The sequence below is a fragment of the Hemiscyllium ocellatum genome, chromosome 3 (assembly GCF_020745735.1).
Source record: "Hemiscyllium ocellatum isolate sHemOce1 chromosome 3, sHemOce1.pat.X.cur, whole genome shotgun sequence".
In the NCBI taxonomy this organism is placed as follows: domain Eukaryota; kingdom Metazoa; phylum Chordata; class Chondrichthyes; order Orectolobiformes; family Hemiscylliidae; genus Hemiscyllium; species Hemiscyllium ocellatum.
In genome coordinates, this window is record NC_083403.1 from 31,427,715 (window position 1) to 31,454,720 (window position 27,006).

General features: G+C 40.9%; 1 protein-coding gene across 1 annotated transcript; it reads left to right on the forward strand.

Moving 5' to 3' along the window:
- The first annotated feature begins 3,742 nt into the window (after nucleotides 1–3,742).
- Nucleotides 3,743–26,445, forward strand: ostm1 (osteoclastogenesis associated transmembrane protein 1). The gene is made up of 6 exons (XM_060856493.1): nucleotides 3,743–4,259; nucleotides 8,253–8,367; nucleotides 18,663–18,760; nucleotides 20,154–20,279; nucleotides 22,431–22,596; nucleotides 24,758–26,445. The coding sequence occupies exons 1-6, from the start codon at nucleotides 3,804–3,806 to the stop codon at nucleotides 24,811–24,813; spliced, it is 1,017 nt and encodes a 338-aa protein (XP_060712476.1). The 5' UTR covers nucleotides 3,743–3,803; the 3' UTR covers nucleotides 24,814–26,445.
- Nucleotides 26,446–27,006: the final 561 nt, after the last annotated feature.

Sequence of the window (27,006 nt, forward strand, 5' to 3'; positions counted from 1 at the left end):
ACAAATAAATAGAAAGTGGGCTACACTACCAGTGCTTCATTCGGAGATTTTACCTAGTATGGTGACGAAATGTTTGAAAATGAACCTTCTAGCTCAGCGAGAAAACCTACATCCAGAACCTCAATCTGAGCTACAAATCATCTCAAAACTTGCTAACTTTGAACAGTTTTAAGAACAAGCATGGAAATAGAAAGATATAGCTTAAAGAGAGTCCATCAGTCCTAAGCCAGCTCATTAGAAATTATGCCTTTGTCACCATCCCTAGTTCACCATCTCACCACCACCTACACTGGACCCAACCAATGTTGAAGTTGCCACTCTTCAAGTGCCTTGTTTCACCACTGGGCTGATTCTCCTCTACCATGGCTGCCTGTGCTAGACCCACCAATGTGAGAGTTGTATCTCTCGCTGCTGGGTCCATCTCTTTGATATTACCATGATGCCTTTCAATCACCATTTCGCATCCAGACCTAACTAATGACACAGTTGCTGATCTTCAGGTGCCATTTATTGCCACTGGGCCTATCTCGCTGATGTTGCCTCTGCTGTTGTAGCAACCACAGGTTGTTTAAACAATGCCAGGTCCTGCGCTTGCCCCAGAAAATTAAGTAGGGATCCACCTGTCATCGTGAGGTCTGTGCTGGGGTTCATTACCACTATTGATGCCATCTGAGCTCAGGACGAGAGGTAAGTAAAAAGACAAAAAAAGAAAGAGACAAGCAGTCACAGTGGACGAGACCTGGTTCAGAATCCCAACTCCTCTGAAATCTTGATAATGTTATATCCAGAGGAACCTCGATTATCTGGCATTCGATTAATCGAATTTTGGATTATCCGATCAAGGTCACAAGGTCCCAATGCGTGGCTAACTATGTTATCTGGAATTCGATTAATGGAACAAAATACTCCCCGCCTGTGGCCTTCGGATGATTGAGGTTCCTCTGTAATGGGAGATGTTTATACCATAATTTAGGCCACAGCTGCAATACTGTTTGCAGTTCTGGTTGGCATATGATAGGAAGGATGTGATTGCACCAAAGACTGTGCAGAGGTCGTTTACCAGGTTGTTGCCTGGACTGAAGCTTTTCAACTATTAAGAGAATTGTCATTGTTTTCTTTAGAGCAGAGAAGATTGGGGTTGGCATGCCTGACTGATGTACACAATTGTGAAGATATAGATAGGATCAATAGAAAGAAACATTTCTTTTAGCAGACATTTCCTTTCAGTAACCCTTCCTTTTAAAACCAGGGAACATAGATTTAAGATAAAGTTTAGGGAGGAATTAAGGAAGAATTTTATTCCCTAAAACATCTTGACACCAAGAACAGCTATGTAAGAATCCTACTCATTGACAACAGTTCACTCTTCAACACTATTATCCCCTCGAGACTGATTACTGAACTTCATGATCTCAGACTAAGTCCCACTCTCTGCAACTGGATCCTCAGTTTCTTGACCCACAGGCCACAATCAATGAAGATTGTGGACAATTTTCATCCTCACTAACATTCAACACTGGAGCCCCCAGGGGTGCATACTCAACCCCCTACTGTACTCGCTGTATGCCCATGACTGCATCGTCAAATAGCAGATTAATATCATTTACAAGTTCGCCGATGACACCACCATAGTCAGTCGAATCTCAAATGGTGACGAAACAGACTATAGACTGGAGGTAGAAGACCTGGAAAAATGGTGCACTGAAAACAACTTAGCTCTCAATACTGGCAAAACTAAGGAACTCATTATTGATTTTTGGTGGGATGTTACTCATGTCCCCCCTTCACATTAACAGCACGGAGGTAGAATGAGTGGAAAGTGTCAAGCTCCTGGGAGTGGTCATCAACAACAAGTTTTCCTGGACTCTTCATGTAGACACACTGGTTAGAAAGGCCCAACAATGTCTCTTCTTCCTTAGACAGTTGAGAAAATTTGGCATGATGGCGAATGCCATTGCTAACTTTTATAGGTGCGCCATCGAGAGTATTCTGTCTGGATGCATCACTACGTGGTATGGTAATTGTACCACTCAAGATTGGAAACGGTTCCAGGGAGTGGTGAACGCGGCCCGGACAATCACAATGGCCAACCTCCCATTTTTAGAATCCATCTACCAGGCCCACTGTCATGGAAAGGCTGCCAGCATTCTTAATGATCCATCCCACCCTGGCAACGTTTTTCTACAACCTCTACCATCGGTAGGAAGGTACAGAAGCCTGAACAGACGCACCAGTTGGTTTCTCAACAGTTTCTACCCCACTATTGTTAGAATACTGAATGGACTCACGAACTGTTTGCATTTGCCTGTATGTGTGTTTTGTCTTGCCACTGTTTACCAAATATGTACTTATCTATGCCATTTAACTGTGTGATCTGCCTGTACTGCTTGCAAGACAAAGCTTTTCAATGTGCCTTGATACACGTCACAATAAATTCAATTCAATTCACCCAGAAGATGATGGACGGATGGTAAAGGCAGGAAACCTCACTACATTTAAGAACATTTTAAATGAACACACAAGTCTACCCTTGTAGTGCAGTGGTAATGTTTGAAGTCCCACCTGCCCCAAATAATTGTCATATATCTGAGCAGTTTGAATTAAAAAAAAAGTGGAAGGTTAGGAGCCAAGTGTTGGAAACTGAGTCTGGACTAGATAGGTACTGGATGATAGGTGTGAGAAACAAAGCTCACGCACTGCAATAATTTCAGTCCGAGACAAGATCTGAATCAGTAGTGACCTTTATTTCACACTTGCAAGTGGGTGTGATGTCCACAAGGCAGGGACAAAACACACTGATACTCGATATTTATATAATTTGGTTCCTACATAGTTTCTTCTTATTTCATTGTTTCCCCCTCTGTTTACATCCTCCACTTCCCTAAGACCGGTACCCATTACTCCTGTTTATCTAGTGTCTTATCCGACCTTGTCTGTGACAAAAATGCTCATTCCTGTTCTCAAGGATATTTGACCTTATCCTGCTGTAAGCACATCCTTGCCTTACCATTATTTACTCCCTCCAGCTGTGCTGCCCTTCACAGCATCTTATCACTAAGCCCTTTTAATTGGGGCTTGTTCCTGTGTTTCTGTAAAAGTGGGAAACAGATGTTTATACCTATTGTTTATACAGGCATATTGAGTTTAACTGTCTGTCTTCACAGCATCTTACCACTAAGCCTGTTTTTTTTAACCATTGTTGTGCAGTCCCGTTTCTTTCTTGCATAAATCTTTAGCTAATACAAAAACAATTATGCATTTCCTCCACATAGTTCCCATTCTTGTTGACTCAGTTCCTGGCTGAAACAATTACACACTGATGTGAGCTCATTTTTTTTTATATATAATGAATTAGAGTTGCAGAAGCAACATAAATTTCCTACATCCCGCAATAGGGATTCTGGATTAGTGGTGCTGGAAGAGCACAGCAGTTCAGGCAGCATCCAAGAGCAGCGAAATCGACGTCCTCGGATGCTGCCTGAGCTGCTGAGCTCTTCCAGCACCACTAATCCAGAATCTGGTTTCCAGCATCTGCAGTCATTGTTTTTACCTACTGGATGATAGGGTCGGACCCGAAAAGCTAAAAGGCCTCTTTGCCTTTTCCAGCACCACTCTAACCTAGACTCTGGAAATCTCTCGTGTCCTCTCTATGACACAATGTAACAAACTCTACCCACGTGACAATCGGGGGGAACATTGGACCTGACGTCACGGTCACGTGCTCCTCCCGCGGCTCCACAAACACTCTGTCAGCAGTGAAATGCGCAGGCGTGGGCGGTGTGCTCATACCGTGCTGTTTGGAGATGACGAGCCGGGGGTCCATGGCTGCTATTTTATTGATTTTCATTAGCGACGGAGCACTCGGCATTACCACCGCTCCCACGCTGGAAGGTGCCGGTTTCCGCGGGAGCGACGTCGGCGACGACCTTTCCCTGGAAAGCCCGGGTTCCCTTTTCGGGTGGGACGCGTCCCGCGAGGGTAGGCCTCTGCCCCGCTGGGTGCGGGGAGCCAGTGAGCCGCCGCCGCGGCCGGACTGGGACAGCAGCTCCAGCTCCAGCGCCAGCGCCGCCAGCTGGTGGATGACTTCGCTGGCGGAGCCGCTCGCGGTGGGCGAAAGCTGCCGGCAGCTGCTGTGGGATTTCGCCCAGAGCAGCGGGGCTCTGATCAGCTGCGTGGTGAAGAACGCCCGGCCGGTGCGGCTTTGCGAGGAATGCACCCCGCAGTTTCAAAGCTTGTGGGAGGCGTTCGCCAACATCTCAGTATGTGCCGGGAAGCGAGTGTCTGATCGTCTCAAACTTACACGATAGTCCTTTCGCTAATCTCTTTGTTTCTGGTGCGCCACTTTCCCACCGTTTGCTTAAAATGCAGAAAGAAAGAAGTGTGTAGACCCCAATTTGCTTTCCCACCGTTCCCACCTTTCCTGGTTCCGACGTGGGGCCTGTTTCTCCCAAGAGGCAAATAGCATTTGCCACTGAAGATGAGCACGAAATAATAGCATTGTGAATAGAATTATGAAGGAGCTTTAAACTGGAAGATATCAAACCACTTTAGGCAATGTTTGAATGGCTTTGGAAACAATCCTGGCAGACCAACTACCTCCAGGCTGACATGGTGGCTTAGTGGTTAGAACTGTTGGAATCACAGTGCCAGGGACCCAGGATTGATTCCACATTCTCCCTGTCAGCGTGGGTTTCTTTCCACAATCCAAAGGTGATTTGGCCATGCCAAATTGCTCATAGTGTTCAGGGATGTGTCAGTTAGGTGCATTAGTCTGATAAATGTAGAGGAATAGGCTTGGCTGGGATATTCTTTAGAGGGTTGGTGTGGACTTGTTGGGCCGAATGGCCTGTTTGCATACTGCAGGGATCCTAATGAGGAAGGTTGATTCCTGCCCTGCCCTGCCCCCCCACCCCGCTCCCCGCTCCTTGGATGCTGCCTGACCTGCTATGCTTTTCCAGCACCACACTAGAGTTTTGAGGAAGGTTGACTGGACCTGAACTTTTCTAGCTGGTTCTGTTTTTATCTCTGATTAACAGCGTCTGCAGTTCTTTTGGTTTTTAATGACCAACTATCTTAATCGAATTGACTGCTAAAAGTCAGTGCCTCAAGTATCTTCTAAATTTGACTTCCTTTTTTAGTCAGCTTTCCACTTCCCACCCCATTCCCAAAACTTATATCTACCAAAACTCTGCAGCCAGTGTATTTTAGCTAATGCACAACCCTGTTCATCATCCTTGTGCTCAGACCTACAGTAGCTATTGGGTCTGGTAAATCCCTAACTGTTACAATTTAAAAGTGAAGCATGAGAATCTTTTTTATAACTTCACCCCTCTCAACATTCTCCAGCCCTGTAATTACCAAAGAGTCATCTGTTGTTTTAGTACGGGTGGGTCTTGTGCATCATTTTGATTTTAATTGTTCCAACATAGAGAACGAAGACTGTTGAAGCTATATTTCCATCCCCAAATTTCTTCACTTCTGCATTAAGATGCTCCTTAAAACCCACCAGTAGCACCAAACACTTTGTCACTTGTGCTAATTTCTCCTTGTGTGGCTCCTTATCAAAATTTCTGTGGTAGTGTGGTGTTGAAATCTCTCAATGTTTTGATTGGTTAAAGTAGCTGTGTAAGTGCATCGTTGTTGAAGTGACATCAGGTTGACTGCTTGAAAATATGTCTAGTTCTCAGACTTCCACAAAACAAAAAGTTGCACATGGAAACATACAAACTAATCTCCAAGATTGTGGAGATTCAGGATCCAATGTGGCTGTTGATAAGGAATTAGAGAATAAATGGAATGACTGTAGTTAGAGGGACCTATGGTAGTGGGAGAAGTGCTAAAATGAGTGTCCCACAGCTCACTTTGGGATTGTTGAATCATTTTCACTTGATATAAAACTAGGAAGGATTGAAACAGGAAACCTCAAAATTAAGCAATGTGGAGCTAATTGGTGATGAAATTTGAGTTAGGGTGAACCTGACAAATACTTTTTAATGTCTTAATATTGTAAAAATTAAAGAAATATCATTGCTTGATTGCCAAATATTATTTGGAATGTCAGGTGACCTCAGGCTTGGTCAGTGGTAGCTTTTGAGAGGTATCTCAAAGGAGAAAAAAGCGAAGTAGGACAAAAAAATGTTGCTGGCAGGAAGGAAATAACAAGTAATATTCAACAGAAACAAAACCCATTCTTGCAAGTAATAGTCAGTTAATCAGTAGTTGTAGGCAAATATGACAGTCAATCAACACATGAGGTCCAGTAAAAACAGACGTGAGGAGGTGATTTTATAGAAGTACATAAATGCTATAAAATAGCTAATCTAAAATATGGCTTTTTAATTGGACTAAATGATGTATGTTAAATACTCTCTTAATGGAACTTGACTGCATGTAACACCATAACCGAAACTTGTTTCAGTTTTGAATTACAAAAACATATGTAATAAATTAATTTCAGGTGTAGGAAGGATAGAATTTTAAATTTTTTGAATCAAGTTTTCAATAAACAATGACTTTTAGTGCAGCAAGTACCAGTTTTAGCGAACTGTCCTTTGAAAAATCTGTGAGCTTTGAGAGTTGTTTTGAGGTTCTGTTAAATCCATTTTTTTTCAACACTATTGACTGTAGTAAAGATCAATGTCTGCTGCTGATTTAGCAGCAATTCCTTAAATTTGTTTAGTGAATCAGTTTCGTGCTGAAAATTGATGGGAGTGTCCACTGTTTGGTCACACGCCTCTGAGTCACAGGGTTCTAGATGGGAGTCCCACGCCAGGGCTTGAGCACAAAAATTCCATGTTGAAACTTCAATACTGTGGAGCACTGAGTTGTTGGATGTGCTGTTTTTTGGTTAAGCTGGTAAACCTGGGTTACTGTCTGTCTGCTAGGGTGTATGTAAAGAATCAAGGAGCTATTTCAGTGTAGGAGTGTTTTCTTGGTGGTAGGGAACATCTCTGGGACACCCACACCAATCAACCACCAAGCAATGTCTAACAATGCTGCAATCCTTTAGCACTGTAAGGTGCCAGCTTAAGTCGTGCTCACATTCCTGGAGTGGGATTAAATCTCAAACCTGAGCCAGAAGTGAGTTTCCTGCCATTGAGCTACAGTTAACACTAATTTCGGGCCTGATTTTTATGTGCTTTTTTTAAAACACATGAAGTCTTTAGAACAATGTGTATGGTTTAAACACTAATTTGTAATGATGATTTTAGATAATATCATTAATATAACAATACATTTGGCAATTCCTATCTCACTCTTGATCTTTTATAATGAAGGGATGGTTATTGATGAAGCAGTAAAGAATCTTGAATGGCGAAGGCTGTATCTGAGGGGCTTGTTGGTTGAACTGGGACATTAGATAACTGTTTTTGATAAGTACAAAGATCTTCCCCTCAATCATTTACTGACTTTGTTTCTCACTCCAATCCCAGTCACATAGTTCTTGAGTTTTTTTTTGGTGTTGTATTTGATTGAATGCTTCCTTGGTACCAGGGGCAGGATACAGCTTCATCATTTAAAATTCTTGTCCACTAAATTTCATTTTTAGTGTCATTCTCTTTTTCTCCATAAAGTTGCTAACAATTTAAAATGTCACTTTTAAAACATTGCCTTCCATCTTAACAATGGTGCAAATATAACTTTTTGGTTCTGTCAAGCTATCTGTATTTTGGGTGAATTTTACAGGTTCTTGGGTAGTTTTGACAAAAAAAATCATTGACCTGAAATATTAGCTTTGTTCTTCTCCAATGATGTTGGCTGACCTGCTGACCATTTCCAGCATCTGCACTATTTTTGTCTTTGCTTAGAAAATTTAGCCTGTTCTAGAAAGCAGGTGTCCCATTTTACAAGAACAGGACGTGAAGTTTTTGAGGTCTTGCACAGTACTCTGAAATTGGTTAGGATATACGTTTTTGGCAGCCACTATCCTGTGGCTGTATGAAGTTGTAAGAAAGCCACTTTCAGAATTACGTGTACTTCAGTAACAGTAAGCATGTTTGCAGTGTCAGCATTATCCGCAAGCCTTGTCTGCTGGTGCTTTTGGATTTTCTGTCTGGACATCGCCATTTTCATTTCTACACAACCAGATTTGCTTGAGTTTTTGATTATTCGTCTGCTAACAATGAAAGAAATGATATTTCACTTGGGTTTAGTAACCATTATTAAACTTTCCCTTGTATTCAACTTATTTGCATCTATTCTATTGCTGTAACTATTTTTGATTTTCCAATCTTTGCCCTGCTTTCTTATAGAAAAATTCAGGGAATGTAAGCTGTTCAAAACAGCTTTTGAGATCCGACCGTTTGCAGCTAGTCTTGAACATGAATAACTATCTGCAAAAAATTTGGACTGACTCCACGTGTGATGGTATGTTTGCTCACTTGGATAAGCTTTCTAAGATTTGGTTTATTTTGAAATTATTTATATTGATGTACCATTTTATAGCTACTCCAGCTATGCCTTTTTACAAAGGGTACGTTTTCATTTCTTGATGTATACAGCAGCAGCATCTCCTGTGAGAGTCATGGGTTGAGAAGTTTGTTTTGAGTTTTGTTCACTTTGGCTACGCACCCATGTATTTGCTGGATGTCCACAATTTGACCACTTCCTTTTTAAACGAATGGGAGCAGCTTGAAGTGAGGCTTAAATGGGAGCCAGAAATGCCTATCATGCTGCTTTTATTTGAAATGAATCTTGTCCATGTTGACAATTACACTTTTGTCAGACAAATTACAGTAGAGGAAAATAGCTTTTTTTAAAATTAGAGGCTGTCTTTCTGATAATTCCACTATTCATGCAAAATTTTAAAGGCTGGTTTGGCTTGTACTCCAGTCTGATTCTGACCATAATTATTTGCAAAGAATCTTTGTGGAAAATGGACTAATTATTGTACTTAATATGATATTTGCAATATTTAGAGGTGGTAGTGAATGGTGTTGTTTGGTGTGTTTTTGGATCGGGGACATCTCAACCTCTGAACCATCGTCACTATTTTGTATCGAGATCTGTTGACATAATTTCCTGTGTGGCAGGCGTGAGATTTGGGCAGCAATTATGTGGTTTTGTTAAGATTGAGTTGATTTTATTGTCACCAATTGCGTCCACAATGGACCTCACTGATTTAAGTTCCATGAATCCTCTTTGCCAGTATCCACTTAAAGATGGTGTGACTTGGATGTCATATTAAAAAGCTCTTATTTAGTATAATTGTATCATGGACTTTTTAATGTGTTCTCCCCTTATGAAAGATGAACTTAGGTATTTTGTAGATGAGGCACAGCTTTGGTATGTTAATTTAAATTTTGTTTTGGGGGGAAGAAATATCTGGATGAGCAGAATACAGCTTTTGAGTAAACTTTTATGTTCTGAGTTGTAGAAAATTGGTAACACTACCAATTTACGACTTCTTCTTTCAGGCATATGAATAAAAAGTGAGGTCTGCAGATGCTGGAGATCAGAGCTGAAAATGTGTTGCTGGTTAAAGCGCAGCAGGTCAGGCAGCATCCCAAGATTCCTGATGAAGGGCTTATGCCCGAAACGTTGAATTTCCTGTTCCTTGGATGCTGCCTGACCTGCTGCGCTTTAACCAGCAACACATTTTCATCTTTCAGGCATATGCCCCATTTTCCATTTTTGGCTATTCTAAAGCTGTCTATATTGTGCTTTTTTTTCTAGGTCAGAGTTCACTATCCACTGTTGGGTGACTGTGTATGTGGAGTTTGCACATTCTCACATTCTCCCTGTGTCTTCATGGGTCTCCTCTGGGTGCTCTGGTTTCCTCCCACAGTCCAAAGATGTGCAAGTTAGGTGGATTGTCCGAGCAAAATTTCCCATAGTGTCCAGCGATGTGCAGGCTAGTGGGTCATCCATGGGAAATGTGGGGTGAGAGGGTTGGCTGGGATGCTCTTCGGTGAGTCAGTGTGGACTTGATGGGCCGCCTCCCAGTCTGTAATAGGTCTTTGTAACCAGTGAGGCCAGAGAATGGGCCTACTGAGTCATCATTCAAAATGAAAACTTAATTATGTCCCAGCTTTATCTTGCCATCTGTACTTTTGGAAATCAATGCTAAATTAGATTACTTGAATTCTTCAAAATCTGTTTTTCTTTTTAAAGAAACGTTCTATGAACAATTGAACGATTCTAGATTTTGGTTGGGAAGGATGGAGTAGTCAAAGATACATTAAGCATAAAAAACTTATACTACTCTGGGATAGGAGGTAGGTACACTTAGAATGAAAATCTTTCTATGGATATTGAATCATGTCTCTTCGATCAAACAATAAGGGGCATTAAGTACATCGACATGTAGCCTTGGATTACAATTGAATTACACGCAGTGAGTACAGGGTTGCTAATATTTAGAGTATCATTGAATTTCTTTCTGATGAATACAACAGTGAGCTCTTGAAATAGTTTAGATCAGGATAGTGCTGTCACGTGTTGTAGGAAAAGGCAGTAAGAGCTTGTAGATGCAGCTAGACAGTGTTTCACAACCGGCAACAGTTAAAGTATTTTTCTTTAAACTGCATTATTTTTAATATCCTGAGAGGTTCGGTAGTAGAGTGGGTGTGTCCTTCAAGCAGTATACCAAAGATTTGGATTAATGATTTCGAGCAGCTAGGGAATTTGAATTCATTTAATTAAATCAACTGGAATAAAAAGTTAGCAGCAGTTACTGGAAGCTTGCCAGATTGTCATAAAATTCTATTTGGTTTGCTGATATTTGAGTGAGGGAAGTCTTACTTTTACTCAACTTAGTCACATTGCCAGAAGTTAACACATCTGAGATTGATACAACTCCGTTACATCAAACTGCTACCCAAAAAAAAAACTGATTTAAAAAAAAAACCAAATGAATGACCCAGTATTAGTTATAGGCAGTAAACTGGTAAATGCACATCTCTAGGCCTTTTGACACGCAAGCACCTCCTTAATAATATCTGGAAACTTGTGCTAAAGTTGAGAGAGCTGTCCCACAAAACTACTGAAGTATCAGCCTAATATAGGTGTACGTACAATCACATATTTCAGTCAACATCTCTGCCTCTTCCCATCAACATCACTAAGTATGCCCTGTCTGACTTGTTTCTGGCCTTAAGTTGTGACTTGCAGTTACAAAGGTGTGGCTATGGTATACCGACTCCAGAACTCCTTTCCTGTCAGATAGGGGAAAGAGATTTTCTCCTGACTTACCATGAACTCCCTTTAAATATTGCTTCATTTTGATCATTACTTTGAAAATCTCCATAGTACTTTTAGCGTGTTTGCTATTCCCTGCTTTTTCCATGTCCATCAACAAAAAGTGACTTAGTAGCAGCACTCCTGACCAAACTGGTCAAGTCTCAGGATGTAGCTGTCAGACTGGCAATGCAGCCATGACTGAGAGAACCAACTCAGTTTCTTTTGGGTGAATGGGGGAGGGTGATGCTGAAAGAGCAGAAGAAGATTTGACTTGAATGAGTGCCACTGTAGAGTTTCTGTTGAAACAGTATCTTGTATTTGCACTGAACCACCTGTCATATTGTTCTGATTTTCCCCAAAGCTAGTAGCTCAAAATGGGTGTTTTGTGAGGTTCTTTGGACCATCAGTTGACTGTGTTCCACTACAGTCTCTGACATCATAGTGCAATGCATATTCTGAGCCATCATTACCAAGAAGCCAAAGGACCCCTTCTGGTACAAATGAAGAATGTAAAAGAGCATTTTAGGGGCACTGTCTGGGTGCTAAACACAGAAGCAGTATGCTGTAGACACTGCAAAACAGTTCCATAAGCAACACATTCGGATTTCAACTGATGGCTAATTAAACAACTAAGTGGAGGAAGATGCTCCACAAATAACCCCATACTCCAAGAAGGCATAGCCCAGATGTTAGTGCCATAACAGACAGAATAATTTCCTGCTATCTTTAGGCAGTGGATGATCCACCTCTGTTTACTTAAGAGGCTGCTTTTAACTTGGAAGCTAGTTTTTCAGTGAATTTTATTCCCTCCATGTTTTTATACACTTGTGGGATGTGGGCATCGCTGGCTCACCTGCATTTATTGCTTGCCCATAGTTTCACTTTGAAGGTAGGGAGTTACCTTGAGCTGCTATGGTCCACTAACTAATGTTTGAAGTTTCTCTATTAAACAAACCAAGTGATTTACACCAAATGCTGAAATGGGTGTGCATGCATTCAAAGAAGCAGGCTGAGATCAGCTGGTGCACCCGCCTGCAGGTAGAGACTGTGGGTGCATTGTGAATGTCACCACATTATGTGCACAGCGACATGAGATTCTGTATTTTTGTGTGCACAAATGTTATCCACTGAGACTGCTGCAGGAGGAGGTCTTGAAGGGAGCTTCCCTACCAAGTAGCTCTACGCTGCTTTCCTGCCTGGTTATCGTTCACCAGGGTTGAATTGCAAGCAGGCAAAATGCAGGCTTATTACCCAGCAATGTTTAGATCTTGTACAGTGTAAGTATTTGGTAGTGGACAGTTGCTTGTTTGTCAGATCAGTAGTGAGTTTTTGATCGTGTGAAAGGGACAGGTGGCTTATGGGGGTGGGGAGGCAATAGCATAATGGTATTGAGAGACCTAGGTATACTTAGTCCAGTGAGTGTTCTGGGACCTTGGTTGGAATCCTTCCAAGGCAGATTTGAATTCACTTCAAGAAAATCTATAATTAGAGTCTAATGATGGCCATGAAACCACCGTCAGTTGTTGGAAAAACCCACCTGGTTCACTAATGCCCTTTTGGGAAAGGAACTACTATCCTTACCTGGTATGGCCTACATGTGACTCCAGATCCATAGCAATGTCATTAACTTTGATTCTTGGTTTTTTTTAAAGAAAAAAGGACTACCAAGCCATTCAGTTGTAACAAAGGGGGAGGTGTGGCATTGCTTGTCAAGGATAGTATTACAGCGGTAGAAAGGACGATGGATGAAGACTCACCATCTGAGGTAGTTTGGGCTGAGGTTAGAAATAGGAAAGATGAGGTCACCCTGTTAGGGCCTCCTAATAGTCCTAGAGACGTAGAAGAAAGGATTGCGAGGATGATTCAGGAGAAGAGTGAAAGTAATAGGGTGGTTGTTATGGGGGACTTTAACTTTCCAGATATTGAGTGGGAAAGCTATAGCTCGAGTATGTTAGATGGGTCGGTGTTTGTCCAATGTGTGCAGGAGGGTTTCCTGACACAATATGTAGACAGGCCAACAAGAGGTGAGGCCATACTGGATTTCGTTCTGAGTAACGAACCAGGCCAGGTGTTAGAATTGGAGGTAGGTGAGCACTTTGGGGACAACGACCGCAATTCGCTGTCTTTCCCTCTAGTGATGGAGAGGGATAAGTGTGCACTGCAGGGCAAGAGTTATAGCTGGGGGCAGGGAAATTATAATGCGGTGAGGCATGACTTAGGATGTTTGGCTTGGAAAAGTAGGCTTCAAGGGAAGGGCACAATCGATATGTGGAGCTTGTTCAAGGAGCAACTATTGAGAGTCCTTGATAAGTATGTACCTGTCAGGCAGGGAGGAAAGGGTTGTGTGAGGGAGCCGTGGTTTAATAAGGAATTGGAATCCCTTGTTAAAGGGAAGAGGGCGGCCTATGTAAAGATGAGGCATGAAGGTTCAATTGGAGTGATTGAGAGTTATAGGGTAGCCAGGAAGGATCTAAAGGGAGAGCTAAGAGCAGCAAGGAGGGGACATGAAAAGTCCTTGGTAGGATTAGGGAAAACCCAAAGGCTTTCTATAGGTATGTCAGGAATAAAATAATGACTAGGGTAGGAATAGGTCCAGTCAAGGATAGCAGTGGGAAGTTGTGTGGAGGCTGAAGAGATTGGAAAGAAACTGAATACTTTTCGTCAGTATTCACTCGGGAACAGGACATTGTTGCCGATGTGAATATTGAGTCACAATTAATTAGAATGGATGGCTTTGAGGCATGTAGGGAAGAGGAGTTGGAAATTCTGGAAAGGGTGAAAATAGATAAGTCCCCTGGGCCTGATGGCATTTATCCTAGGATTCTCTGGGAAGCAAGGGAGGAGATTGCAGAGCCATTGGCCTTGATTTTTATGTCCTTGTTGTCTACAGGAATGGTGCCAGAAGACTGGAGGATAGCAAATGTGGTTCCCTTGTTCAAGAAGGGGAGTAGGGATAATCCCTAGTAACTATAAGCCGGTGAGTCTCACTTCTGTTGTGGACAAAGTCTTAGAATTGTAATGGATAGGATTTATGAACATCTGGATAGGAATAATGTGATCAGGGATAGTCAGCATGGTTTTGTGAAGGGCAGGTCGTGCCTCACAAACCTTATTGAATTCTTTGAGAAGGTGACTAAGGAGGTGGACGAGGGTAAACCGGTAGATGTGGTGTATATGGATTTTAGCAAGGTGTTTGATAAGGTTCCCCATGGTAGGCTACTGCAAAAAAAAATGGAGGTATGGCATTGAGGTTTCGTGCGTTAGAGGTTTGGATTAGGAATTGGCTGGCTGGAAGAAGAGAGGGTAGTAGTTGATGGTAAAGGTTCATCTTCGTGCGCAGTTACTAGCGGTGTTCCGCCAGGATCTGTTTTGGGACTATTGCTGTTTGTCATTTTTATAAATGACCTGGAGGAGGGGCTAGAAGGTTGGGTGAGCAAGTTTGCGGATGATATGAAAGTCGGTGGAGTTGTTGACAGTGAGGAAGGATGTGGCAGGTTACAGCAGGATATAGATAAGCTGCAGAGCTGGGCAGAAAGGTGGCAAATGGAGTTCAATGTAGGTAAGTGTGAAGTGATTCACTTTGGTAAGAGTAACAAGAAGATGGAGTACTGGGCTAATGGTCGGATACTTGATAGTGTGGATGAGCAGAGGGATCTTGGTGTCCATGTACACAGATCTCTGAAAGTTGCCACCCAGGTAAGAAGGCATGTGGCTTACTGGCTTTTATTGGTAGAGGAATTGAGTTCCGGAGTCCTGAAGTCATGTTGGAGTTGTATAAGACTCTGGTGCGGCCGCATCTGGAGTATTGTGTGCAGTTTTGGTCACCATACTATAGGAAAGATGTGGAGGCACTGGAACGGATGCAGAGGAGGTTTACCAGGATGTTGCCTGGTATGGTAGGAAGATCGTATGAGGAAAGGCTGAGGCACTTGGGGCTGTTTCATTGGAGAAAAGAAGGTTTAGGGGTGACTTGATAGAGGTGTACAAGATGATTAGGAGTTTAGATAGGGTTGACAATGAGCACCTTTTTCCACGTATGGAGTCAGCTATTACGAGGGGGTATAGCTTTAAATTTAAGGGGAGGTAGGTATAGGACAGATGTTAGGGGTAGATTCTTTTACTCAGCGAGTCGGGAGTTCATAGAATGCCCTGCCAGTAGCAGTGGTGGACTCGCCCTCTTTATGGGCATTTAAACGGGCATTGGATTGACATATGGAGGAAAGTGGGCTAGTTGGGTTAGGTGGGCTTGGGTTGGCGCAACATCGGGGCCAAAGGGACTGTACTGCGCTGCATTTTTGTATGTTCTATGTTCTATGTTCAATTGCTAGATGGTCTCAAAAAGGGAATGAAACTGGATTGGCCACCTGGAATCTACCAAGGTACTGGAAGTGACAATTTCAAACACCATCCTGTCCAAGCTACTCACCGTGCTGACTTGGATCTGTGTCATTTTGACAAAACCTTGAACCCATTTCCTAACAGTATTGAATGCAGCATTTCAAGCAGAGAGCTTGCCACCACCTTCTCTGGGCTCAACTAGGAATGGGCAATAAATGCTTGCCCGACCAGTGCATCCACATCCCATGCATGAATTAAAAGTAGACTAAACCAGTTAACTCCAACAAACAATATTAAATTGAAAATATAATGTTCCCAACAACTGCTATTTCATTGCTTTCTAGTTATGTAGCTCTGCAAGCTGTGCCCTGAGTGATGGTATTCACAATAAATGCGGTCTAAAACAAAGAATTATAGAGCTGTGATTTAGAGCTAGTCCTACCGGGTCAAATTGTTCCAGTTCCGTCATGATCTGGAGTCCACCTAATGAAAACACTTTTTTTTTAAATAAGAAAAGCCTTGTCATGAGAAACAGGACAAATTTGATCCAATCAATTATCAACGTAACTGTCTACAACCTGTTACTAAATTGATTAAAATAATCATCTGCAGTAGTATTGAGTGGCAGTTGCTGCATAGCATAACCTACTCAACTTGCATTTTGCAGATCACATTAAAGCCTTAGTCCAAAAATAGAGCAAAGCTGAACTCCAGAGGTGGGGTGGGTGTGATTGCCCTTGATATCAGGACAGAGTTTCACCAAATGTGTTCTCAAGGAAGCTTTGTAAAATTGAAATCAGTAGAAATCCGGCAAGACACTCCAGTGACTGAAGTTGTAACCAGCAAAAAGAAAGGTGATTTGTGGCTGTTGCTGCAGGATGCTGTGGCAAGAATTCCTCAAAGTAGTGTTCTTGACTCCACCATCTTCAGTTACTTCACCAGAGATCTTCCCTCCACCACAAGCTGAAGTGGGAATTCTTGTTGGATGATAAGTGTTCAATCCCTTTTGAAACTCCTTTTGAAGGAAGTGACTATACTATCGTCCAGTTTGGACTGACATGAAAATAGGTAGGAAGGCAAGCAGAGAGGATGACACAATCTGCAGAAGAATATACACCGGTCGACTGACTTTGTAAAGACTTGGCAGATGGAATAAAGTAGTGAGGTCATGCACTTTGGCAGGAAGGATAGAGGAGCTCAATGTTTAAATGGAGAAAGAGTCCATAAAGCTACAGAGCAGAGGGATTGGGAGTCTTCCATGAGTTGCAAAAAGCTAGCATCCAAATTCACTGGATAATGGAGAAGGCAAATGGCATGTTGGCCTTTAATTTTAAAAGGAATGAAATATAAAATGTGAGGATTTGATAAAACTATGTAAGCGATGAGTCAGTTTACAGCTGAAATACTGTGAACAGTTCGGTGTCCCTTATCCAAGGAGAGCTATGCTGGCTTTGGAAGCAATCCAGAGGAGTTTCACTAGGTTGGTACCAGGTTTGGAGATGAAAATTATGGTACAGGAAAAGCACAGCTGGTCAGGCAGCATCTGAGGAGCAGGAGAATCGACACTTCAAGCATGAGTCCTTCATCCCGATGAAGGGCTTATGCCCAAAATGTCAATTTTTCCCCTGATCCTCAGATGCTGCCTGATCTGCAGTACTTTTCTCGTGCCACAGTTTTTGACTCTCTGATCTCCAGCATCTGCAGTCCTCACTTTCTCCCCTATCTTATGAAGAGAGGTTGAATAGATTGTGTCTGTATTCAGTGGAATATAGAAGAATGAATGAGTGAGTGAGTGATCATCTTTATTGAAACATACAAGATTCTTAGTGGACTTGATATGGCAGATACAGAAGGATTATTTTCCCCTTGAGAGAGCCAGGCAACACAAACTCAGTATATGAGGTTGTTTAGATGAGGAGGAATTTTATTTTCTGCTGGGGTTCATTGTGCGGGTTTATTAATGAATGTGGAGCTGGGTCATTAAGTATTGTTAAGGCTGAGATTGACTGTTCTTTTTTTGTTTTTAATCAGTCAAGGAATCAGGATTATGGGGAAAGGACAGGAAAGTGGAGTCGAGGATTATCTGATCACGCGTGATCTCACTGGTATAGACTCTAGCCTATATCTGTTCCAATGTCTTGTGATCTTCAGATTATGGTTCTGCAGCAAGACTTGGGTAATATTGAGGCAGAACATGTGGCAAAGATTATTCATGCCAAGCAAATGCTGGTTAATAACTATCTCCAAGGAAATCTTGACACTCATTAACATTAATGACATTACTAGTGAAGAAACTCCTGCCACCAACATCTTGGTTGTCACTACTGACCAATAATTTTGCTGGCTTCACCCATAAATGCTGTGGCTACAAGAATCAGTTAGAAACTGGATATTCTGTTGCAGATGATTCTCCTCCTGACTCTCCCATTCACAAGACATTTGTTGAATTGAGGGCAGCTCCAATAATTGGCTTTTGACACCATCCAGGATAAAGTAGCCTGTTTTGACATGCCCTTTGAAGAGCATAGCCTGCTACTTCCTTTATCACCGGTGCACTTTATGTTGTCGCTTCAACTATAAGGTGCACTTCAAAGCTGCTTCAGTGGGACTTTTCAAACCCGTGACTTTTATCACCTAAGTAACATGGGCAGCAGGAACATGACTTGTGTAAGTCTCCCTCCTGAACACACACACCCCTAAACTGACTTGGAAATATGTTGCTATTCCTTTTTCATTCCTTAGTCAAAATCCTGGGCCTTCCACTTTCTCGAACTGTCGTGGCTGTCAAAAGTGGCACATCACTTTTGCAAGGACAATAAATTATGCCAGTGCAGTCCACATTCTGTAAATGAACGTGGGAAATGATCTACTTGCATACACTAATTTTAATTCTTTTACTTTTCATGGCACTAAACTGTCATGGGAAGGTGGTCAGCGTGTTCACAAAATTGAAAGATTTTGTTTGAGATTAGTTTACATGTTTGGGATTATTTTGCAGGTTTTATGTAGCAGTTTGTGTTTTTTATTTGCATGTCCTGTAAGTGGTAAATGTATGAACTATTTTATGCAATTGTATTCTAGTAATAGCAAAGTTCAGTTGCATTTTGTATGTATTAACCTGTTGTCTTTTTTCTCTTCAACAGCGTGCTTAAATGAAAACAAAACAGCACCATCAGTGGACACTTTAATCTTTAGGAAGATGCTGAATGATTCTTTGAGTTGTTTTGACCATTACTCATTGGTAATGTGCTTATTAAACTCTACTTGTATTAATAGAGCTTTTAAATAGACCCTTCAGTCCAACTCGTCCATGCTGACCAGATATCCCAATCAATCTAGTCCCACTTGCCAGCACCTGACTCATATCCCTCCAAACCCTTCCTTTTCATATACTCATCCAGATGGCTTTTAAATGTTGCAATTGTACTAACCTCCACCACTTCCTCTGGCAGCTCATTCCACATACGTACCACCTTCTGTGTGAAATAGTTGCCCCTTAGGTCCCTTTTAAATGTTTTTTTTCCCCCTCAGTGTAAATCTCTGCCCTCTAGTTCTGGACTCCCCCACTCCAGGGAAGAGACTTTGTCTATTTACCCTATCCATGCCCCTCAATTTTGTAAACCTCTATAAAGGTCACCCCTCAGCCTCTGACGCTCCAAGGAAAACAGCCCAGCCTGTTCAGCCTCTCCCTATAGCTCAGATCCTCCAACCCTGGCAACATCCTTGTAAATCTTTTCTGAACCCTCTCAAGTTTCACAACATCTTTCCAATAGGAAGGAGACCAGAATTGCAAGCATGGATAGGTTGGACCGAAGGGTCTGTTTCCATGTTGTACATCTGTTACCCTATGACCTCCAATTTTGGTGTCATCTGCAAACTTACTAACTATACTGCTTATTTTTGCATCTAAATCATTTTATGTAAGCGATGAAAAGTATTGGACCCAGCATCGATCCTTGTGGCACTCCACTGGTCACAAGCATCCAGTCTTTCAGACAAATTGTTATCCCGCTATTCTGATCAAGTGGTTAACAGAATACCAATTACCTCGAGTATTTTGGCATTTGAGATGTCATCTAGATAAGTTTCTGCAGAAGTACTAATTTTACCCCCATTTTGTGCCTGATACAGGCTTCAGCATTCTGCACACCTAATCATATTTAACCACATACTGTATCGCAAGGTTCTTGTGGTGCTGTGGTAGTGTCCCTGCTTCTGAGACAGGAGGCCCAGGTTCAGATTCCATCTGCTGCAGAAGTGTATAATATCATCTCTGGATATGTTGATTAGAAAATGCACATAACGTTTTGTGACAGTTTTCAGGTAGCCAAGTCATAGTTAAGAACTGATTCCCACCACATCACAATTCCTTACCACCATAGTGGAATGTTCTGGATGAGGCACTTTTTTTATGGTTTAAAAGCATGTTTATAAATAGCGAGCTGCTTTGACATGTTTCCTCGTGTTTACATATCGGCTTATGTTCTTGTGAGCCGAAAGCACCTTGTTGTAATGCTTTACTGCCATCTACCTTGTGATGTTTCGCATGCAATTATGTTTTCTTGTGTGTGAGATGATTTGTGGACTACCTTGTTCGACAATGTGAAATTATAGTTTTTACTTTTGTTTTGTAGAAACGCACAGCTCTCGGGAACAATTCTGATGTTTGCGTGAAGTGTAAAGTTTTTTACAATAATTTAACTGAATGGTACTATAGCTTGGTGGATAAGCAGAGTTTGTGTATTGACATCGTTGATGCAGTAAGTACATTGACAACTATCCAACATCTATCCCCTGTGCAGTGCTGGCAGCTCATTTTAGCAATCTAATTCTAAACTTATTTTTATGCCAAGAGCAGGGAATTTATTTGGTTCTTGCTTTAGAGCTGCTTTTTCAGTAAGTTGAACTAGCTGAACTGATAGCACCTGCTGCATGTTTATAATAAGCAAATCTCCATGGCTTGTATATAGACTTTTAAAAAGGCAGTAGACTGTTTAAGCGACAGGAAAATTATAAACCTAAAGAGCAAGGTCAAGGCCACAATGCATTGTAGAAATTTTGGTAAAGCTGAGTGGAATGACAGCAAATTTAACAGCTGTATTACTCATTCATCATGAGTGAAGACCATAATAGCTGATGCCTTTAAAACCTACGCCCCTAAGTTCCATGCTGTTCAGCTAGAGGAAGCAGCAACTGAGTCCTCTACCCTCCAAACATTTTGCATTAGGGGCAGCACTATTTTTAGGTTCTTTTCCCAAGGTTTCACACAAGAGATGCAATTTGCACACACTAATTTCTGCAAGCAATTAAAGTTTATTAATGCTTGTACAAGCTAGGTGACTGCCTTTGACCCTACCTTTCAGGCATGCAAAGTAGAGTAAAAAGAGGCCCCAAACAAAGAAAACACATCCCCTATATACAGGTCAGTTGGTAATGCTCACAGATACTCTGGCCGTTCCCCATAACCACATGTAACCCCAGATACAGTGGTAGGATGAGGATCATCCTCTGCTTTAATGTAAATGCCCTAAACCTGGGGAATCGTTATGCAAACAATTTCCTGACTCGATGATTCCCCAAGACAATGTAGCATTGCTGCGTGAATGTCGCCCCCCCCCCCCCCCCCCCAAATCCAGAGAGGGAGAGAGAGTACAATTTAATCTTTAAACATTACATGGTGGTTAACACTGCTGCCTCACAGCCTCGGGGACCTAGGTGTGATCCCATTGTGGGCGGCACGTTGGCACAGTGGTTAGCACTGCTGTCTCTCAGCACCTGAGACCCGGGTTCAATTCCCGACTCAGGCGACTGACTGTGTGGAGTTTGCATGTTCTCCCCGTGTCTGCGTGGGTTTCCTCCGGGTGCTCCGGTTTCCTCCCACAGTCCAAAGATGTGTGGGTCAGGTGAATTGGCCATGCTAAATTGCCCGTAGTGTTAGGTAAGGGGTAAATGTAGGGATTTGGGTGGGTTGCGCTTCGGCTTGTCGGTGTGGACTTGTTGGGCTGAAGGGTCTGTTTCCACACTGGAAGCAATCTAATCTAATAATCCTTGGATGGGTGTGTGGAATTGGCATGTTCTCCCTATGTCTGTGTGTGCGCATCTTATGTCTCCAGTTTTCTCCTCTGGTCTAAAGGTGGCTTGGCCATGTTAAATGTGGGATTGCAGGATAGGAAGGGTCTGGGTCGGATGTTGCTCAGCATTCGGTACAGACCTAATGGACCGAAGGTCCTCTATCTACGTTGTAGGGATTCTGTGATTTTCTTATATTCCACTGATATCACTCATTCTTCTAAACCTGAGAGTATAGAGCCATATTCACATCACTCATTGGGCAATCCTCCAATTTCCAGTATTCAAACTAATGAACATCTCTTGCATTCCCCCACCCCTCCTCCATCCGCCCACCCTCCATGGCAATCATATTCTTCCTTTGTTAAACAGACCCAACCTATATTAATTCATGAAGTTTTGGTTTCCCTTCAAAGAGCATGATTAAAGTGGATTTCTGACAGCCAGCCTGCTTTCCATGCTCTGCATCTGCTAATCAGCATTGTTGGATGTACGCATTTTCGAATAGATCTTTAAACTAGGATTCTGTTAATCTATTCTGGAAATTCAGGTGGTCATTAAAGATCTTGCCACACTATTGTGCGAGGAGTTAAGTGTTCAGATCAATGTTTTTAATGAGTGCTAAAAAATCAAGACTAGGGTGGGAGGGCATGCTATTTTCTATAAATAAATAAATTTGACACTGATTATGAACATTGCACATCAGGGTGATTATTTGTATCTGTGAAATCTTTTGGACCATTTTGACTTAATTTAAATTGAATTTTTTTTTAAAAAAAGTGCTCTATGAGAATTTACTTGAGGCCTAATAGTTTGTCCTGTGTTCTTTTTGGTGCCATCAGATGAACTTGACACAGCAGCTCTGGAGCAAAACCTACAACTGCACTGTCCCTTGCAGTGATACTATTCCAGTCATTGCAGTGTCAACATTTCTTCTTTTCCTACCTGTCATCTTCTACCTCAGCAGCTTCCTTCACTCTGAGCAGAAGAAATGGAAGCTTATGGAGCGTGAGTACCTGCTGTTCTAATTGTACTTTTAGAATTAGATCGATAGATGTGAACATTTTGGCAGCAAATGCTAAATGTTCCCAAATGTTCAACTTTGACTAGAATATTTGACCAAGTTGATTTTACACAACACCTTTTTTTAAACATGATATCTTATCCTAGACAGGTGGTCAGATATGGATTAGCCAACACAATCTGTATACACTTTCACAAATAGAGAAAACATCTGATAATCTGGAAAGAAGCTATTGGAAAGGTTTACTCCTTATGTTTTCTAAGACTGAGGTCAAGATCTTCTTTGGTGATCCTTGCTTCAATGTCAGAATTATAATGTAAATGAAGTACTGTTTCCTGTGGAGTAGGTAGGCACCTTTTTGAGGCAGAGGCAGGGTGATTAAGTTAAATTGTTGCAGTTGATTACCAGTCTGCTGTTCACTCCACCTCTAGACTATTTTGATTCTTCTAATTCTCCAATTACCACTTCCTATTCTCTCCTGTCTTTTGCCTACTTATACATTTTTCTCTTAACGTTCCCTCTCTTGCCACTTTATTTATAAATTAATAAGTTCTCAGTTCTGCTGAAATGACATTGACTTGAAATATTAACCCTGTTTCTCTCTCCATAGATACAGTTGTCTCCTTTTATTTAATATTACAATGATCAATTTTAAATGCCACACACAATCAATAGATGGCATCTCATGTTGGAGGTGCAGGCAAATTGCTGGCAGTCCTCAAAGAAATTCAGGCAATCATATATTGTTGCCAGAAATCTATTCCAATAAAAAGATCAGATTCTAAAGGACCAGTGTAAAACTCTGCGAATTGATGCAGACCAACCATTGTTTAGATCCCAGCTGATGATGGTACTGGACTAGTCTGATTCCAGATAAAATCTGACTCTTTAGGTCTTTCTATTTTGAATAATGTGGTCATTCACTGAAACTTAAAATACCTAGTTTCTTTATCAGGAACTTTTATTATGCAAAAGATAATTTAACAAGTTGTCTAGATATAGCATGAAGACGAAAAAGGAACAAAAGCAATCCAAAGTTTCAATTAATTCCCCAACAATGTCCCTTCTCCAGCAATTTAAATCCAGAGGAATTACCACTATATTAACACATTGTAAGTTTGACTGATGCTGCACAGTTGTTCTTATGAACTGTGAAATCGTTGTGTATGAAATCTTAGACTCTCAGCTTTTTAATAATCTTCAGACTTTTAACTAAGCACTTCTAGTCTGGAAGTCGCACACATTTCTTTTTAGATTGAAATAATTGTGCTTTCCCTAAAGTGTTTTGTACTTCTTAGAGAGGTTTTACTTGCTTTTCATCAGTTAGTTCTCCTCTGAATTGCTCAAAAATTTTAATCTCTCTTGATTTTTCTAAGCTAAAATCAGACCTCCATTTCTCCTGAACAAAAAGTATGGTAATGGTCCTCAATGTTTACCTATTATAAATCTTCGCAGTAAAAATACTTTACCATTAACACGCAAAGGGTGTCCCAGCTTCCCAAAACTTACTGGATTAGGTCACTCCAGAAATCATGTCTGACCTAGTTGTTGTTTTTTTTCTCAAAGCCCTTCATAAGTTACCAATCCCATATGCCACTATATTTTAGAATCCAAATTCTCAAATTGATTTTTCATTGACTTTCATCACATTACCGAAAGTGAGGTGTTCCATTCTCGACTGCCACTGTCCCTGCAGATTGCAACATCCTAAAAATTGTCTTGGTTTTGCAAATTCAGGTCAGACTTTTTTTTTGTTACTTGTGATATTGTCAGCCTATAAAATGCTGATTTTTTTTTGGCAGGACATACTATTGAGATTCTTTCCTCTGGTTAGACAGTCTCGAGCTGCAGTCAGTTATCTGAGAACAAGAGGTTGCCCGTTTAGGACTGAAAGGAGGAAATTACCTTGCTCAGGGCTGATAATCTTTGGAATTCTCTACCCCAAAAAACTTGCTCAGTTTTTGAGTATAGTTAAGGCTGGAATTTGAGAGATTTTAAGGCACTAATGAAAATCACAACAAAACAGCAAGGTAAATATTCAGCCATGATCTGATGAAAGGCAGGATAGACTGAAATGAATGTGTGGCCTGCTCCTTGATCCTAATTAAAATGAAATAATGCTACTTTTTTAAATTCACTTTGTAGCTAAACGCTTGAAGCCTTGCAGTAGCACAGCACATATTGAAGACCGATCTTCCTGAAATTCTACCAATACATTTTCTTCTTCAAAGAAAGAAGACCAAATCTTCCTCGTGCAGAAATAACATTTGTGAGGAAATGTAATTGCAATAAATGTGGTTTTTGGACAACGCATCCTTTGTATTTGTAATTTGAACACTTGATGGTGTTTAAGAAATTATCTACTGAAAATGTGCATGTTGGAAATGTGTTCAAAGCCACATGAAGACTGCTAAAGATACTTACTTATTTATCTTGTGTTTTTTTGCCTCTGCCTTAAGTTTAAGTCTGTAACTGAAGAAAAATTAAAACTTTAAATCTGGTTTTATTGAAGTGCCCTAAGTTAGGGTAGATCTCAGCTTTTTCAAATTTAACATTCAACTCTAATGTTTACATGTTGAGTTAAAAAGTTAACAGCAATTGAGAGAATTGCAAGCATTTAAACCTATAAGCTAGTTAGATTGGTTTTGACTAATTCTAAAATACAGATGAATTAAAACATACTGGATGTTGTCCCCAGGAATGATGCATCTTTTCCTGGTTTGATATGTTTCTATATTAACCCTGCTGATTCTAAATGATGCACTATTTTTCAATATGTAGTAGCACTGTAGTTAGTTGCCTGAGACATCAATTTTAGTTCAAAATTTAGCTTGCTGATTTTTCTTTATTTGGTTTTTTTGTAATTTAAAATTACTGTGATCAGGCACTACTGTAAATAGCTAAAGTAGATTCAGAAAATATTTTTAGATTGAAACCAAGAAATAGAACAGATCCTCAAAAATGAGGAGCACGTGGAGTTTGTGACCAGATGTCCTTGATTTTATAGAATAATAAGTCTATGCCATGGATATGCAGTTAATGATAGCTACATGTTGTAATGGCAAAGTTTGGATAATCTGTATGGAAGGGCATAGTGTGAATATTTTCAGATGGTTTTCCTCACCTGTATTTTACTTTTGTGTTCTTGCAATCAGTGCTTGTCTGAATTTTCAAAATGTAAATGGATCTATTGTGAGTTACATTGGGTATGCATTGTTTCTTTGTTTCTGGTTACTATGTGTGAATGGTTTTTGGATCAATAACCTTTTAAGCAAAAATGAAGCATTCCATTATAGTCACCTACTGACTTGTGAAAAGTTTGTGGTGTTTTCTTCCCTGTTATTTTAATGACCAGTTTTTTTTTGTTCAAACATGGATGTATGGAAACAACACAAAGTTGCATTTTAAATTAAATTGTTTGTACACTCATTCATTCAGGTGTGACCTTGTGGATATCTTTTGCTTTTTTTCTTCTGTTAATGCTAAATGCATAAATCTGGGCTGATGTTTCAAAATAGGACTTTGTTCACAAAACTGGTTGCAATCATTAATTGGGGAGGGGGGAGCGGCTTGGGAAGGAGGAGTGGCAAACGTAGTGGGAATACTGGAGGAAAGTATTTGTTGTTCGATTCTGATTGAACATTGTGTTCATTTCTAAATGTTTGAATTTTGTTAGAAAATGCAGCTCCAAAAGAAGGCTATTCAGCCCACCAACTTGTGTTGGTAATGTCAGCTCTTTAACCAGAGCTGCTAATACCAATGTATGACATTAGTTTGTGTATGAATTAAAAATCCCATTAATAAAGCAGAAAACTAAGATTAATATTTCAGAATATTGGACATTCAAATGTGTACCTTTGCTTTATAAATTGATCATGCAGATGTTTCATAGAAGCAGGGCATTCAGCACATCAATCACACCATTCAGGTGAGATAATGACTAATCTGAAATCTTAACTCCATTTTCCTGTCTTTTCCCCATACTTTCTATTTGCTGATTTTTAACATGTGCATTCATGTTCGCTACCCTCCTTAAGCAGTTTCTTGGACTTGCAATATCACCCACATTTAGTCACCTATTTGTGCCTCTAATTGCAAAAATAATGCGTCCATGTGCAACTATTTGCACTGTTAACTTGCCTACTTTATTGCAAATGGTCTGTGCACTCCAATATAGCACCTCTTTTTGTAAACTTGACATTTTTTTTTACTCCAGCTCTATTTGCTGTTCTTATTTCCTCTGCTTGCCAGTTTTGCTTTCTACTTTTTCTGTCTTTCATTTCTTTGTTTCCATTACTCTTGTTTCTCCACTCCAAGTTCCTGTCCTCCTGCCACACTAGTTTAAACCCTCTCCCTGACTATTATCAAATGCGCCTGCAAGGATATTGGTCGTC

Excerpts from the sequence above, each read along its gene's own strand:
- ostm1 (XM_060856493.1), top strand. The coding sequence starts at position 3,804 with ATGACGAGCCGGGGGTCCATGGCTGCTATTTTATTGATTTTCATTAGC. Across the intron at positions 18,761-20,153 it reads GTTTTGACCATTACTCATTG|AAACGCACAGCTCTCGGGAA; the intron begins GTAATGTGCTTA and ends TTTGTTTTGTAG. Across the intron at positions 22,597-24,757 it reads GAAATGGAAGCTTATGGAGC|CTAAACGCTTGAAGCCTTGC; the intron begins GTGAGTACCTGC and ends TTCACTTTGTAG.